At 42.9% G+C, this 15,577-nt stretch overlaps 1 protein-coding gene across 2 annotated transcripts in view; it reads left to right on the top strand.

Moving 5' to 3' along the window:
• Positions 1-15,577, top strand: part of VAV3 (vav guanine nucleotide exchange factor 3) — a 193,820-nt gene that overhangs the window by 60,679 nt on the left and 117,564 nt on the right. For both annotated transcript variants that reach the window (XM_081195080.1, XM_081195081.1), the window contains exons 3-4: positions 7,187-7,245; positions 8,583-8,648. In XM_081195080.1, coding sequence (XP_081051206.1) covers positions 7,187-7,245; positions 8,583-8,648 — 125 coding nt within the window. The remainder of the gene's footprint in view (positions 1-7,186; positions 7,246-8,582; positions 8,649-15,577) is intronic.

Raw genomic sequence — 15,577 nt, 5'->3', positions numbered from 1 at the left:
CACATGGGGGCGGGCCAGGTGATTCTTCCCTATTTCCTCTTTGTGTGCTGACTAGACTGAATTTAGCCTAACTAATATTTAATTTTGCTCTGATTAGAAGCAGACAGGGTTTAGGCTTGTGTACTGTAGTTCAGCTGTGGAGTAGGTAAAACCCACAGAACGTATTGCTTCTCTCAGGTTTTATGTCGCTGCGGCATGACAACCCACAAGGGCCAGTTGTTCAGGGATGCAGGGGAACTTCTTTCAGGGGGAAAAAAAAGTTGATGAGCCAGATTCAGCCTCAGGCCTTATTCCACATTTGAATAGCCTAGTGCACACCACAACCTCTTATGTACATTTTAGAAGAGTGTAGATCATAATTATGACATGGTAGAATGAACACAGGGAACTGGTTCATTACTGAAGCATACATGTGAAAACATTGTAAGCCGGGAACCTGCAGTTGATTTGCACATTGATATTTGCGTTAGAACTATTTAGTGTTTCAGGTTTTAATTCTACCTTGAGCATGAGAGAAGGGCAATGCACAAATGATTTAAGTAAATAATTAAATAGCCCTGCAAACATGTGGCATGGCTTCATTTCATTTAAAAAGCAATGCCAGCCCCTGTAGTCCTCAGATTTGTACGGTATCCAGTTTTCTACTGTATGTTCCAGTAAGTGCCCACGCACTTGAATCGGGGTTGACAGCATCTAGGCACCAGTTCTGTTTTTTAGTTCGTTGCTGTGTCACATTAATGGTGCGCACCCATCACAAAAGTCCCGGCAACAGGCCTGGGACCAACAGTGGTGACCAAGTCCTCACTGGCCTTGCAGACAACTTCATTGTCCAGAAAGTGGGAGAAGCAACAAGAGGAACAGCCATTTTAGATCTGGTCCTAACCAATGTTGATGACCTGGTTAGTGGGGTAGAAGTGGAAGGATCATTAGGCGCCAGTGATCATGCTCTTCTGAAGTTTACTATACAGCGGAAAGGAGCAGCCAAGCATACTAGGACTCAATTTCTTGACTTTAAGAAAGCCGACTTCATAAAACTTAGGGAAGTGCTGGGTGAGATCCCATGGACAGTAATACTAAAAGGAAAGGGAGTTCATGATGGCTGGGAGTTTGTTAAGAGGGAGATAGTAAAAGCACAACGTCAGGCAATACCAATGAGACGGAAACATGGAAGGTGCCTAAAGAAGCCAGGGTGGCTATCTAAAGAACTTTTAACTGAGTTAAGATTAAAAAAGGATGTGTACAAAAAATGGAAAAGGGGGGAAACCACCAAAGAGGAATTCAAACAAATAGCCAGCACGTGTAGACACAAAGTCAGAAAAGCTAAAGCACAGAATGTACTCAGGCTTGCTAGAGAGGTTAAAAGCAACAAAAAAGGCTTTTATGGGTATGTTCGTAGCAAAAGGAAGAACAAAGAAACAGTGGGGTCACTCAGAGGAGAACATGGTGAAATGCAAACAGGGGACAAAGAAAGGGCTGAACTCCTCAATGCCTTCTTTGCCTCAGTCTTCTCCGATAAAGAAAACAATGCCCGACCTGAAGAATTTGGAGCAAATGCTTCAGCAAAGGAAACACAGCCCAGAATAACTAAGGAGATAGTACAAGAATACTTGGCTAGTTTAGATGTATTCAAGTCTCCAGGACGAGATGAACTGCATCCAAGAGTATTAAAAGAACTGGCAGATGTGATCTCAGAACCACTGGCAGTCATCTTTGAGAATTCCTGGAGAACAGGCGAAGTCCCGGCAGACTGGAGGAGGGCAAATGTTGTCCCTATTTTCAAAAAGGGGAAAAGAGAGGACCCAAATAATTACCGCCCAGTCAGTCTGACATCAATACCAGGGAAGATTCTGGAGCAGATCATTAAGCAAACAGTCTGTGAGCACCTAGAAAGGAATGCTGTGATCACCAATAGTCAGCATGGATTTCTGAAAAATAAGTCATGTCAGACTAACCTGAACTCGTTTTTTGACAGAATTACAAGCCTGGTAGATGAAGGGAATGCAGTGGATATAGCCTACCTTGATTTCAGCAAGGCATTTGACAAGGTGCCCCATGATATTCTTGTAAAGAAGCTGGTAAAATGCGGTCTTGACTATGCTACCACTCAGTGGATTTGTAACTGGCGGACTGACCGAACCCAAAGGGTGCTCATCAATGGTTCCTCTTCATCCTGGAGAAGAGTGACTAGTGGGGTGCCACAGGGTTCTGTCTTGGGCCCGGTCTTATTCAACATCTTTATCAACGACTTGGATGATGGACTCAAGGGCATCCTGATCAAATTTGCAGATGACACCAAACTGGGAGGGGTGACTAACACCCCAGAGGACAGCATCACACTTCAAAACGACCTTGACAGATTAGAGAACTGGGCAAAAACAAACAAGATGAATTTTAACAGGGAGAAATGTAAAGTATTGCACTTGGGCAAAAAAAATGAGAGGCACAAATACAAGATGGGTGACACCTGGCTTGAGAGCAGTACATGTGAAAAGGATCTAGGAGTCTTGGTTGACCACAAACTTGACATGAGCCAACAGTGTGATGCGGCAGCTAAAAAAGCCAATGCAATTCTGGGCTGCATCAATAGGAGTATAGCATCTAGATCAAGGGAAGTAATAGTGCCACTGTATTCTGCTCTGGTCAGACCTCACCTGGAGTACTGTGTCCAGTTCTGGGCACCACAATTCAAGAAGGACACTGACAAACTGGAACGTGTCCAGAGGAGGGCAACCAAAATGGTCAAAGGCCTGGAAACGATGCCTTATGAGGAACGGCTAAGGGAGCTGGGCATGTTTAGCCTGGAGAAGAGGAGGCTAAGGGGTGATATGATAGCCATGTTCAAATATATAAAAGGATGTCACATAGAGGAAGGAGAAAGGTTGTTTTCTGCTGCTCCAGAGAAGCGGACACAGAGCAATGGATCCAAACTACAAGAAAGAAGATTCCACCTAAACATTAGGAAGAACTTCCTGACAGTAAGAGCTGTTTGACAGTGGAATTTGCTGCCAAGGAGTGTGTTGGAGTTTCCTTCTTTGGAGGTCTTTAAGCAGAGGCTTGACAACCATATGTCAGGAGTGCTCTGATGGTGTTTCCTGCTTGGCAGGGGGTTGGACTCGATGGCCCTTGTGGTCTCTTCCAACTCTATGATTCTATGATTCTAAGTGCCCTGGAAATTTCAGCACAATATATATTGCAAAATGTAACATCCCTCTGTAGCCTTTGGTTCTTATACTGTTAAGTTTTGCTGTTTATGCAGAAATGAGAGGATTAAGATTTTTTTTGGGGGGTGGGATGGGGAAGAAAAGAAGCTGGGACCGTCAGGTGGGATCTGTATGCTACACAGACAAACTTTGCACACTACGAAGTGAAGAACAATTAGGGAGGTACATAGAATTCCTCTGAATTACATTATTATATAATACAATATGGTGGGCACAAATTATGCACTGGAATATCTTTTGTGAAACTTCTTTTTATAGCTTGTTGCTTCCCACACACTGTGCTGAAAAAGAGAGAGCCTGCTATGATGTTAGTAATTAAGAACGATGCCTACTTTCAATTTTGACATGCTTCTGGAAGATTTAACTATCACATTGATGGTGATGTTGCAGACTTGTTTGGTAGCAATTACATTGCCCCACAATAAGGATGCTATTAAAGCCTTTTGAATAGCTTATATCTTGCAGATTGGCTTTTTATTTCTCAACAGTTATTTATGGCATGGTATTTGACAACAAAAAGTGTCAGTAGCAATTGCTTGGCTGGGAAAACAATTTATGTTTATTTGAGGCTCTGGTTCACAAAACTGTTTTGTTACTTGTCCTAGAAATTCACAAAACCCTGGAATTCTAGCACAAAGGGGTTGCAGATAATAGTGATATGTTGTTTTATCTGTATATTGTTTTGCTGAGATTGAAGCCTCACACCAGCCTTTGCCACGCTGGTGCCCTCCAACTGCTCAGGGCTGGGTTGGGTGGGAACAATAGTCTAAAACAGCTGAAAGGCACCAAATTAGCAAAAGTGGGGAGAGATCTCAGTAGATTAGGATGTTAAGGGATGGGGAACTTGATAGATAGGTATCCGGAAGACTAATACAATGGACTGAGGGAGCATCCCAAGGGAAGGTAGGCAGTGGAAGAGAACAGAGGTTGCAAGGGGTTCTGAAAAGAGAGTGCGAATGAAAGAGAGGTTCGGGGGGGGGGGGAGGAGAGACCCTCACAATGTCTTAAGGCCAAGAGAGGCTCCATTCTGTGGCTGGTATTGGATAATCTTTGCTGGCTTCAGTCTGTGTCATACACATCTCCCTCTTCCATTGCACACTTAGCTTTGGTGCTTCATTCCTGGCTTGCATTGAGCCAGTGTTCTCTATTCCATTTAAAACGTGCAGCTCTCGTTTCATCGTTTCACCAGATCCTCGTTTCACCAGGACCAATCAGATTCTTAGCTACATTTTAAAAGTCTGACTGTCATTCATGGTTGGTGAAGCCAGGACAGTTGATCTGGATGCAGTCTATGTCCACTGGCAAGAAGAGCCTAGAAGCAATGCCAACTGTTGGGTGTGACTGGAAAAGCAAGTTCTGAATGCTAAATTGTTTTTGAGTAACCAACTAATCCTTAACCTCCACTCTCCTTATTTAGCTTTCAGCTGAATGAAGTTCACCGTGGAGACTGTCAGGGCTCAATATTTCAATAGTTTAGCCAAGAGAAAGGCACAGGGAGTGTGACATTGTTGAATATCCTGGATCTCTCAGTGACTTTTCAGTGTCATTAACCATGCTCTCCTTCTGGACTGCCTGGGCTGGGAGTAGAAACTATTGTGTTACAATGGAACCATCCCTACATTACTGGGAAGTTTTAGAACATGGAGCTGGAAGTCTACTAATCACTGTGGGAGTTACTCTTCAAGGATCTCATGCCTCCAATAGCTTTAAACATATACATGAAGCTGCTGCAGGCTAATGTGGAGTAGTCTGCCGCAGCCTGGTGACTAATTATGTTGTTGGACTCACACTCCCATCAGCTGCAGCCAGGGTTCAAGGGTGATAGCAGTTGTAGTCCACAACATCTGGACAGCACAGGGCTGGGGAAGGCTGATCTGTAGGTTTATAGTGAGGCATCTTCAATATGAAGATGACCTCAGCTCTATTTATCCAGGTGTGGTGATATTTTCTTCATCCCTTCACTCACTTTTTGCAGAGCACCAGTGATGGCATTGTCTGCAGATCATCGTTGTGCTTTCTTTGCAGTTGTTTAATATTTTTCTTGGAGTTTGTTTGTGGCAGCTTTGTAGCTATAGATGGCATTGAATTGCAATGGCTTCCTATGTGTACAGGTAGTAGTGTTACTGCCCAGGCAGCTGAGGTGGAGTGCCCAGTGGCTTGTATTGGGATTGGGTGGACTATTAGTCCTCCCCCATATATCACCTTTTTTTGCTCAGAACCTTCTGCCTGTCTTCTTAAGCACCATTACCAGAGCAAATATGTGGCAATTTATTTATAAAAAACCCTATATAATGTTACAGTGTTATGATTCTAATATCCATAGCAGAAGAATAAGGCACCAAACTGCAACCACTGAACGTTTCAGGGGGTGGGAAGTATGTCTGGAAGCGCAGTTCTTCATATATATTTTTAAAAGGATGGGAAGACAGAAGGAACGCCCACACATCCATTAGTATGGATGGAACATCGCAGGCTATAAATACAGGAAGGGACTTTCATTTCCTCTATTGTGTAGAACCTTGCAAGTCCTGGGGGAATAGCGTGATTCAGCGGTGGTAAATGCCTGCAATGCGGGCTGGTCTCATTTTACCAGCTTCTACTGGTATCCCATCTGTAGCTAATGTTCTGCATATCCTGGAATACTCACCTTCACTTCGCTATAATGTGCTCACATGGAATGACTTTGAAAACAGACCTGATCTTAGAATCATAGAATCATAGAGTTGGAATAGACCACAAGGGCCATCGAGTCCAACCCCCTGCCAAGGCATGGGCCATGCTCTTGAATAGAGCATGACAATAGAGTGCTAGTGCTAAAGAATATGTATCACATCTGAGCTAAAAGAACTCCACTGATAACCAGTTTGTTTCAGGGATAAATTAAAGGTGCTGGTTCGGTCTTCTAAATCTGTCCATGATTTGGGTTCAGGATGCCTGAGGGAGCTCCTTAAAGTTGGAAGACTGCCAAATTTGCCCTTTCAGCAAGTTCCTATTTAGACAGGTATTTCAGCCTCCTCGATTGTGTAATATTACTCTTCCTGTAAGGGTGATGTTTTTGTTCGTTTCTTTACATTGTGAGGTGCTCTGAGAGCCTATTCAAAGAAATGGGCTGTGAATTTTAAACTAAATAAATAGGCTTTGTTTGAGGCTGATAAGTACATTATTTCAAATTGCACTGATATATGTGAGCATTAAGCAATCATGCATGCTGCTTATCTGGCCAGCTGGCCAGTTAAGAATTTCTCTGCACACTCTCTGCACCGCAAAAAAGGAGAACTAAATGTTTAACTGGGATATTGGATCTTTTATGGCTTTAACTCTTCTCCAATTGAAAGAAACCATTGCATTGCAGAGCACAGGAGTAGCTTAAAATTTTAAATTAATGCAGAATAATCCCACACACCAAACAAATTAGCTAACCCACTCACTTCATGCATTATACTTATACTCACTTCTTAAGATCTGAACTTTTATATCTGCCTACTCCATTGATTTCTTGCATTCTATTCTAAGAGTTCATGTCTTAAAAATTAAAAAACTAAGCTGGAATTTGCTGTTAGTTTTGCTGTGTGTTTCTGGAATACAGTATGTTTACTGAGAGACCTGGTTGGACTGAAGCGATGGCTTGTCCTACAGTTCCCCCTTTTGGTGACAAGGTAGAAGAGAAATGTTTACTTCCTCAACTATTTTGACTATTTTGTCCTTATGTTCTGCCATTGTATAAACTGGATTTAATGTTGCTTTGCTTTAAATATTGGTTAAATTTTGAAGTTTTTTTTTTTTTTTTTGCTTCTTGCTAAAATTTACAGTAACAGTCCAATTCCTGTTTTCCCTCACTCATTCCCATCCCAACCAATGATAGCATGACATGTTAGGCATTCACGCTCATTATTTTATGGCATTTCAATTATGGCATATGGTTTTTATTTCTGTAACTAAACAAATGTTTTCAATTCTTTCTGCAGGTTATAGAAACATTATCCAAGCTTTCCCGCACCCCTATTGCATTAGTCACCGGAATAAGGTACAATGTAGTTGTAGATTCTGTTTTTAACTTTTACTGTGGCCGATAACTTGAATAACATCTGTGAAATCTTTCTCCATCTAGCAGATGAGTTACAGTTAAATGATGAATGTTAAAATGCTACCACACAGTTGTTTCTTTAAAATGGAGGTGTACTTTAAGAACTGGGTTTATAATAAAACCATTCCCTTACGCAGCATAAAATACTTAAACTTGTATTCACTGTGTACACAGTAGAAATAAACAAGGAAATGTGTGCACAAAGGTGCCAGCAGAGTTCAAAATAATATGATAAAATAACTACATATGACTATCTATCTATCACCTAATCTATCTATACACTGTTTGATTTATATACCACTTGATTGTAAGAGAAAAACCATGTTACTGGGTTTCTTGATTAATTTACTGGGCATGTGCTGACTGAAGTACTTCAGTCGTTTGAGAATTTAACAAAATGAGTGGAGTGGTGGGGTGTTCGGAATAGTAGTGAAATTCAGCAAGCAGAATGTTCAAACTTCTTAGTGCTGCTGAATGAGATGGTATTCGTGCAAATGTGGAATGATGGCAACTATGGAATGATTGTATATCTGTCTAACAAGTGAAAATATGAATGAGCTTTGTGCCCACGCATTCAGCTCTTCCCCTCTTCCTTCCTTTCCCTTTCTTTTCCGGGTCCTGTGATATGCCAGAAATGCTTCAATGAAGCAAACCAGGAAGCTACCAGGCCATAACAAGCCAGGGCTGTAAGTCCTGGTTTGAAGCTAGGTTAAGATCCTAGCCTGTCCCGAACCTGGAATGCTTAGCTTCCCAGTTTTGACAAGTTGTAAAACTATTGTTTATTTTACACTTTTTGGCTTATGTACTCAGAAGCGAGGTGTGAGGATGGTGCACAGAGCCAAACCTGTGCATATCTTGAGGCCCAATATATTCATCCGAGTGAAGATGGTATATGGCCATCTACAGCCAGCAACTTTAGTCTGACTTACATTATATTGAATTGTTCATTCTTTAGACATGCTCAGGCTTGGTGTAACAAGAGGCTTCTCTCAACTGTGGTTAAGGGGTTGGGAGTGGACTGCAGGATCACACACTTAGCTGGAGTAAAGGCCCTACTTGTATCCGTAATAATTGTCCTCTATATGCTAGAAAAGGGTTGGTAGAAACACAAAACCTTTCAGATACATGAATGCATGCAGGCTGGTAGTGCAGCCTCACACTACATGTGGTATACATATTTGTGTGTGTGTGCATGTGCATTATTTCTTGCACATCTAGGGAAAGGTGAACATTCAGGTTTATGACAGTTTTTTTACTTTTATATTTTGTCTCCATAGGCCATTTCCTACAGAAGAGAGCGTGAATGATGAAGACATTTACAAAGGCCTTCCAGATTTAATAGAGTAGGTTGTACATCTGTGGACTCTACAGCATCAGTTATGTGAAGGAGAAAATGGAACTGTTTTGACCAACGAACAAAATATACTGTGTTGTACATGTGTCTGAGAAACATCTAGATTCTGCTGCCTGTTGACTACATACAGCCCCCTCAAGAGGTTTTGTGGTCCCTCAAGCCCCCCCCCTGCATTTACCCATTTTAATATATATATATATATATATATATATATATATATATATATATATGCTTTCGTAGATTTTCACGGGTACAGGAATGCAGGTTTTGGTGTCTTCGGGTGTCTTCCCGTGTAAGAGTTGGGGTGTCTAGGCGACGTTTCGACGAGGTCTCACTCGTCATCTTCAGGCTGGTGCTTTCGGCTTCTTGTTACTAGAACAGAGCAGGATCTCAGTGTTTGAGTTCCTATAAATACTGTTGAGGGGGTGTGGTGTATAGCCTCCAACGTTCTGGGCAGAGAGGAAGTTCCCAGGTTAGTGTGTCTTTTCTTCTTTTGTTCCTTAATTACTTGAGGGATATCTTGAGTGATTTCTTGAGTGATATTCTGAGTACCACTTAGGAGGGTCATTAGGTGTGGATTAGTTGCTAAAGCTTTCGTGTCTTGACCTCTTGAGCTTGTGAAGAGTTTTTCTGAGAAGATGGCTGTACTGCACTTAGTTGTGCTCTGGCTTGGCTTCGTGTATAGGGGCGAGCTGTGGTTTTGTGCCCTGTTCCAGCCAGATCTGTGTAGGGATTGCAGGGGGGTGCAGCATCCGGAGGTGCCACTATGGTTTGGCTACTGGATGGTGTCTGTAATTTATCTGTGGAGAGGGTCTGGGTTTGGGTCTGGTGTGGTTGATTGGAGATGGCGTTCTGTGTGCCTCTGGTTCTGGTGTCGGTTTTTGTGGGGAGGGCTAATTTCCAGATGTCTGGCAGGCGGGACGTGTCGTCACGCTTGTTCATGTTGTGAGGGTGTTTCTCTATCTCGATGGCTTCCATGATTATTCTCTTGTGGTGATGTTCCATGTTAAAGAGCAATTTGGAATCTGTAAAATTAATTTCGTGTCCTGTTTCTTTCATGTGTTGGTAAAGAGAGGAAGTTTTTTCTTCTTTTTTGACGGCATTCTTGTGTTCTGCGATACGTGCATTTATTCATCTGTTTGTTTGTCCAATGTACGTGGCTGGGCAGACTTTGCAGGGTATTTCATAGACCCCTTGGTTTTCTAACTGGATTTTATCTTTTGGGTTTCTGAGGATATTAGCTATTTTTGGTTGGTGCAAAAGGCTGTTTTGATATTGTGTTTATGGAGGATTTTGCTAATTTTATCTGTAGTGCCCTTGATATAAGGAAGGAGGGCCATGCCATTGTTTTCTTCTGTGTCTTGGTTTTTGGGGGGTGTTTCTTTTTGGATTAGCTTCGTAACCCTGTTTTGTTGGTATCCGTTGGCGATTAACACATTTGAGAGATTCTGTAACTCAGTTGTCAAGTGGTCTTTGTCAGCCAGGCGTTTGGTTCTGGAGATGAGAGTCTTGGCTACGGAGTTTATTTGTGCAGGGTGGTGGTGTGATTGTGCATGTAAGTAGCGGTTGGTGTGTGTTTTTTTCCGGTAGATAGTGTGTCCTAGGGAGCCATCAGGTTTTTTGTAGATTATGACGTCAAGGAAGGGAAGTTGGTTGTTGGCTTCTATTTCCATAGTGAATTGTATTTTGGGGTGTAGGCTGTTGAGATGTGTGAGGAAGCTATCTAGTTTTTCCTTCCCGTGTGGCCAAATTACAAAGGTGTCGTCAACATATCTGAGCCAAAGTTTGGGTTTGTGTTCTGACTTGTCTAAAGCATTGGTTTCAAAGTGTTCCATGTACAGATTTGCGATGACCGGTGAGAGGGGTGATCCCATAGGTGCTCCTTCTATCTGTTTGTATCTTTGTCCATTGTGGATGAAGTACGTGTTGGTTAGGCAGTGGTTGGTCAGGTCCAGGATGTATTCGGGGGGATTGTATTTGTTTTGAATGGCTGTCAAGGCTTCATTAATGGGCACTTGTGTGAAGAGAGATACAACATCGAAGCTCACAAGTAGGTCATCGGGATGTAGGTTTTGCTTCTTTATTGTTTCTATGAACTGGAAGGAGTTTGTAACGTGTGAAGCGATAGATTCTGCATAGGGCTGAAGTTGCTTAGCGAGAAATTTAGCGAGATTTTGTAGAGGTGAGCCTATGGAGCTGACTATTGGTCTGAGTGGTGTTCCTTCTTTGTGTATCTTGGGGAGACCGTAGAGTTTGGGGCATCTGGATGATTTTTCTCTGGGGATGATTCTTAGCTGGATTTCTTCACTGATAGGAGAGGCTTTTATTTTGGATTTGGTGGTTTTTTCCAGATAGGTGGTGGGATCTGTTTTTATAGGTTGGTAGGTAGGGTCTTGGAGTAGATTTGATAGTTTCGCTTGGTAGTCCGATGTGTTCATCACAACAGTGGCATTACCTTTGTCTGCTGGGAGAATGATTATGTTGTTGTCTTTCCTCAGGTTGGTGAGTGCTTTCTGTTCTTCTTTGTGTAAATTGCTTCTGGGTGGTTTGCTGGAGCAGAGGATGTTGGTGACTTCAAGTCTGATTTTATTGGCTTCATCTGGGTTGATTTTGGTTAGGCTAGCTTCGACTCCGCATATGATGTTTTCCGTGGGGATGCGTCTCGGGGCGACTGCAAAGTTGAAACCTTTGGAGAGTACTTTGGTTTCAGTTGAGGTGAGGATCCTGTCTGATATGTTATGTACTGTTTGTTTCATGGGTTGTTGTGGAGGGTGGCTGGGCTTCTGGCGTTTCTCTAGTTTGTGGAGTTTGTTGGTGTGTGTGTCTGTCTTATGTGAGGACTCTGTTTCAGCTCTCCAAACGGCTAGTTGTTTGCATTTGTCCCAGAGTGCAGGGTGGATTTTGTTACAGAGTTTGAGGTGAAGAGTGAGCAGATCTTTGTTGGTTTGGTTTAGTAGGTATCTTTTCTTATGTAGTTCGTTTCTGATTAGGGATAGTTCAGTTCGTTTCAGGATCCTTTCGGTAGCTGGGGTTTTAGAGTGGAATTTAAGTTGGAAGCATGTGGGAATTAAGTTGTTGTCTCGGCAGTTGCGTAGGAACAAGAGATCACATAAGATGGTGGCTCTTCGGATTTCTAGTTTCTCGTAGGTTCTTGTCAGCTGGAAGGTTTCCTCCCCGTAGAGGTGAGATATTTGCTTTCGTAGATTTTCACGGGTACAGGAATGCAGGTTTTGGTGTCTTCGGGTGTCTTCCCGTGTAAGAGTTGGGGTGTCTAGGCGACGTTTCGACGAGGTCTCACTCGTCATCTTCAGGCTGGTGCTTTCGGCTTCTTGTTAATTACAAAGGTGTCGTCAACATATCTGAGCCAAAGTTTGGGTTTGTGTTCTGACTTGTCTAAAGCATTGGTTTCAAAGTGTTCCATGTACAGATTTGCGATGACCGGTGAGAGGGGTGATCCCATAGGTGCTCCTTCTATCTGTTTGTATCTTTGTCCATTGTGGATGAAGTACGTGTTGGTTAGGCAGTGGTTGGTCAGGTCCAGGATGTATTCGGGGGGATTGTATTTGTTTTGAATGGCTGTCAAGGCTTCATTAATGGGCACTTGTGTGAAGAGAGATACAACATCGAAGCTCACAAGTAGGTCATCGGGATGTAGGTTTTGCTTCTTTATTGTTTCTATGAACTGGAAGGAGTTTGTAACGTGTGAAGCGTTAGATTCTGCATAGGGCTGAAGTTGCTTAGCGAGAAATTTAGCGAGATTTTGTAGAGGTGAGCCTATGGAGCTGACTATTGGTCTGAGTGGTGTTCCTTCTTTGTGTATCTTGGGGAGACCGTAGAGTTTGGGGCATCTGGATGATTTTTCTCTGGGGATGATTCTTAGCTGGATTTCTTCACTGATAGGAGAGGCTTTTATTTTGGATTTGGTGGTTTTTTCCAGATAGGTGGTGGGATCTGTTTTTATAGGTTGGTAGGTAGGGTCTTGGAGTAGATTTGATAGTTTCGCTTGGTAGTCCGATGTGTTCATCACAACAGTGGCATTACCTTTGTCTGCTGGGAGAATGATTATGTTGTTGTCTTTCCTCAGGTTGGTGAGTGCTTTCTGTTCTTCTTTGTGTAAATTGCTTCTGGGTGGTTTGCTGGAGCAGAGGATGTTGGTGACTTCAAGTCTGATTTTATTGGCTTCATCTGGGTTGATTTTGGTTAGGCTAGCTTCGACTCCGCATATGATGTTTTCCGTGGGGATGCGTCTCGGGGCGACTGCAAAGTTGAAACATTAATGAAGCCTTGACAGCCATTCAAAACAAATACAATCCCCCCGAATACATCCTGGACCTGACCAACCACTGCCTAACCAACACGTACTTCATCCACAATGGACAAATATACAAACAGATAGAAGGAGCACCTATGGGATCACCCCTCTCACCGGTCATCGCAAATCTGTACATGGAACACTTTGAAACCAATGCTTTAGACAAGTCAGAACACAAACCCAAACTTTGGCTCAGATATGTTGACGACACCTTTGTAATTTGGCCACACGGGAAGGAAAAACTAGATAGCTTCCTCACACATCTCAACAGCCTACACCCCAAAATACAATTCACTATGGAAATAGAAGCCAACAACCAACTTCCCTTCCTTGACGTCATAATCTACAAAAAACCTGATGGCTCCCTAGGACACACTATCTACCGGAAAAAAACACACACCAACCGCTACTTACATGCACAATCACACCACCACCCTGCACAAATAAACTCCGTAGCCAAGACTCTCATCTCCAGAACCAAACGCCTGGCTGACAAAGACCACTTGACAACTGAGTTACAGAATCTCTCAAATGTGTTAATCGCCAACGGATACCAACAAAACAGGGTTACGAAGCTAATCCAAAAAGAAACACCCCCCAAAAACCAAGACACAGAAGAAAACAATGGCATGGCCCTCCTTCCTTATATCAAGGGCACTACAGATAAAATTAGCAAAATCCTCCATAAACACAATATCAAAACAGCCTTTTGCACCAACCAAAAAATAGCTAATATCCTCAGAAACCCAAAAGATAAAATCCAGTTAGAAAACCAAGGGGTCTATGAAATACCCTGCAAAGTCTGCCCAGCCACGTACATTGGACAAACAAACAGACGAATAAATGCACGTATCGCAGAACACAAGAATGCCGTCAAAAAAGAAGAAAAAACTTCCTCTCTTTACCAACACATGAAAGAAACAGGACACGAAATTAATTTTACAGATTCCAAATTGCTCTTTAACATGGAACATCACCACAAGAGAATAATCATGGAAGCCATCGAGATAGAGAAACACCCTCACAACATGAACAAGCGTGACGACACGTCCCGCCTGCCAGACATCTGGAAATTAGCCCTCCCCACAAAAACCGACACCAGAACCAGAGGCACACAGAACGCCATCTCCAATCAACCACACCAGACCCAAACCCAGACCCTCTCCACAGATAAATTACAGACACCATCCAGTAGCCAAACCATAGTGGCACCTCCGGATGCTGCACCCCCCTGCAATCCCTACACAGATCTGGCTGGAACAGGGCACAAAACCACAGCTCGCCCCTATACACGAAGCCAAGCCAGAGCACAACTAAGTGCAGTACAGCCATCTTCTCAGAAAAACTCTTCACAAGCTCAGGAGGTCAAGACACGAAAGCTTTAGCAACTAATCCACACCTAATGACCCTCCTAAGTGGTACTCAGAATATCACTCAAGAAATCACTCAAGATATCCCTCAAGTAATTAAGGAACAAAAGAAGAAAAGGCACACTAACCTGGGAACTTCCTCTCTGCCCAGAACGTTGGAGGCTATACACCACACCCCCTCAACAGTATTTATAGGAACTCAAACACTGAGATCCTGCTCTGTTCTAGTAACAAGAAGCCGAAAGCACCAGCCTGAAGATGACGAGTGAGACCTCGTCGAAACGTCGCCTAGACACCCCAACTCTTACACGGGAAGACACCCGAAGACACCAAAACCTGCATATATATATATATATATATATATATATATATATATTATATTTATTGACTGCTCCCATAGGTACCGTGCTGCCAAGAGTTTATTTTGTCACCCCTAAATTTATCCATTTAATTGAATTTCCTTCCAATCATTCCTGCAGGGCCCCCCATTGTGATGGCAAAAGTTTCTGGTGACCCCGTCAGGACCAAAATGTGACATTAAAAGCAAAAACAAAAAAACCCACAACCATACCAGGTTTTTAACAATTTGGCCATGTCCATTTTGACATGTGGCATTTGGAAGCTGGATCAGAGGTCCCTTTGACCCAAAAAAGGTTAGCCACCCCTGATCTCAATGGAAGTGGAAGATTTTGATATTTCCAGAGGAGGACAAGGAGGGCAGAACAACATTATGCCAGGTTATGTTGCTCTACCCTCCTTGTCGTCCTCCAGAAATGTTGTTGTTGTTTAGTCGTTTACTCGTGTCCAACTCTTCATGACCCCGTTGACCAGAGCACGCCAGGCAATCCTGTCTTCCACTGCCTCTCTCAGTTTGGTCAAACTCATGTTCATAGCTTCGAGAACACTGTCCAACCATCTCATCCTCTGTCGTCCCCTTCTCCTTGTGCCCTCAATCTTTCCCAACATCAGGGTTTTTTCCAGGGAGTCTTCTCTTCTCATGAGGTGGCCAAAGTATTGAAGCTTCAGCTTCACAATCTGTCCTTCCAGTGAGCACTCAGGGCTGATTTCCTTAAGAATGGATAGGTTTGATCTTCTTGCAGTCCATGGGACTCTCAAGAGTCTCCTCCAGCACCATAATTCCTCCAGCACCATAATTCAAAACCAGAAATATTAGAACCTTTCAAAAGGGTTAAGACTTGTTCTACATCCGATTGTGCCTATAATTTTAAAAGGCCC

This window comes from Podarcis bocagei, assembly GCF_964188305.1.
Source record: "Podarcis bocagei genome assembly, chromosome: 5".
Lineage (NCBI taxonomy): Eukaryota > Metazoa > Chordata > Lepidosauria > Squamata > Lacertidae > Podarcis > Podarcis bocagei.
This window is presented reverse-complemented; position numbering and strand designations above follow the sequence as displayed.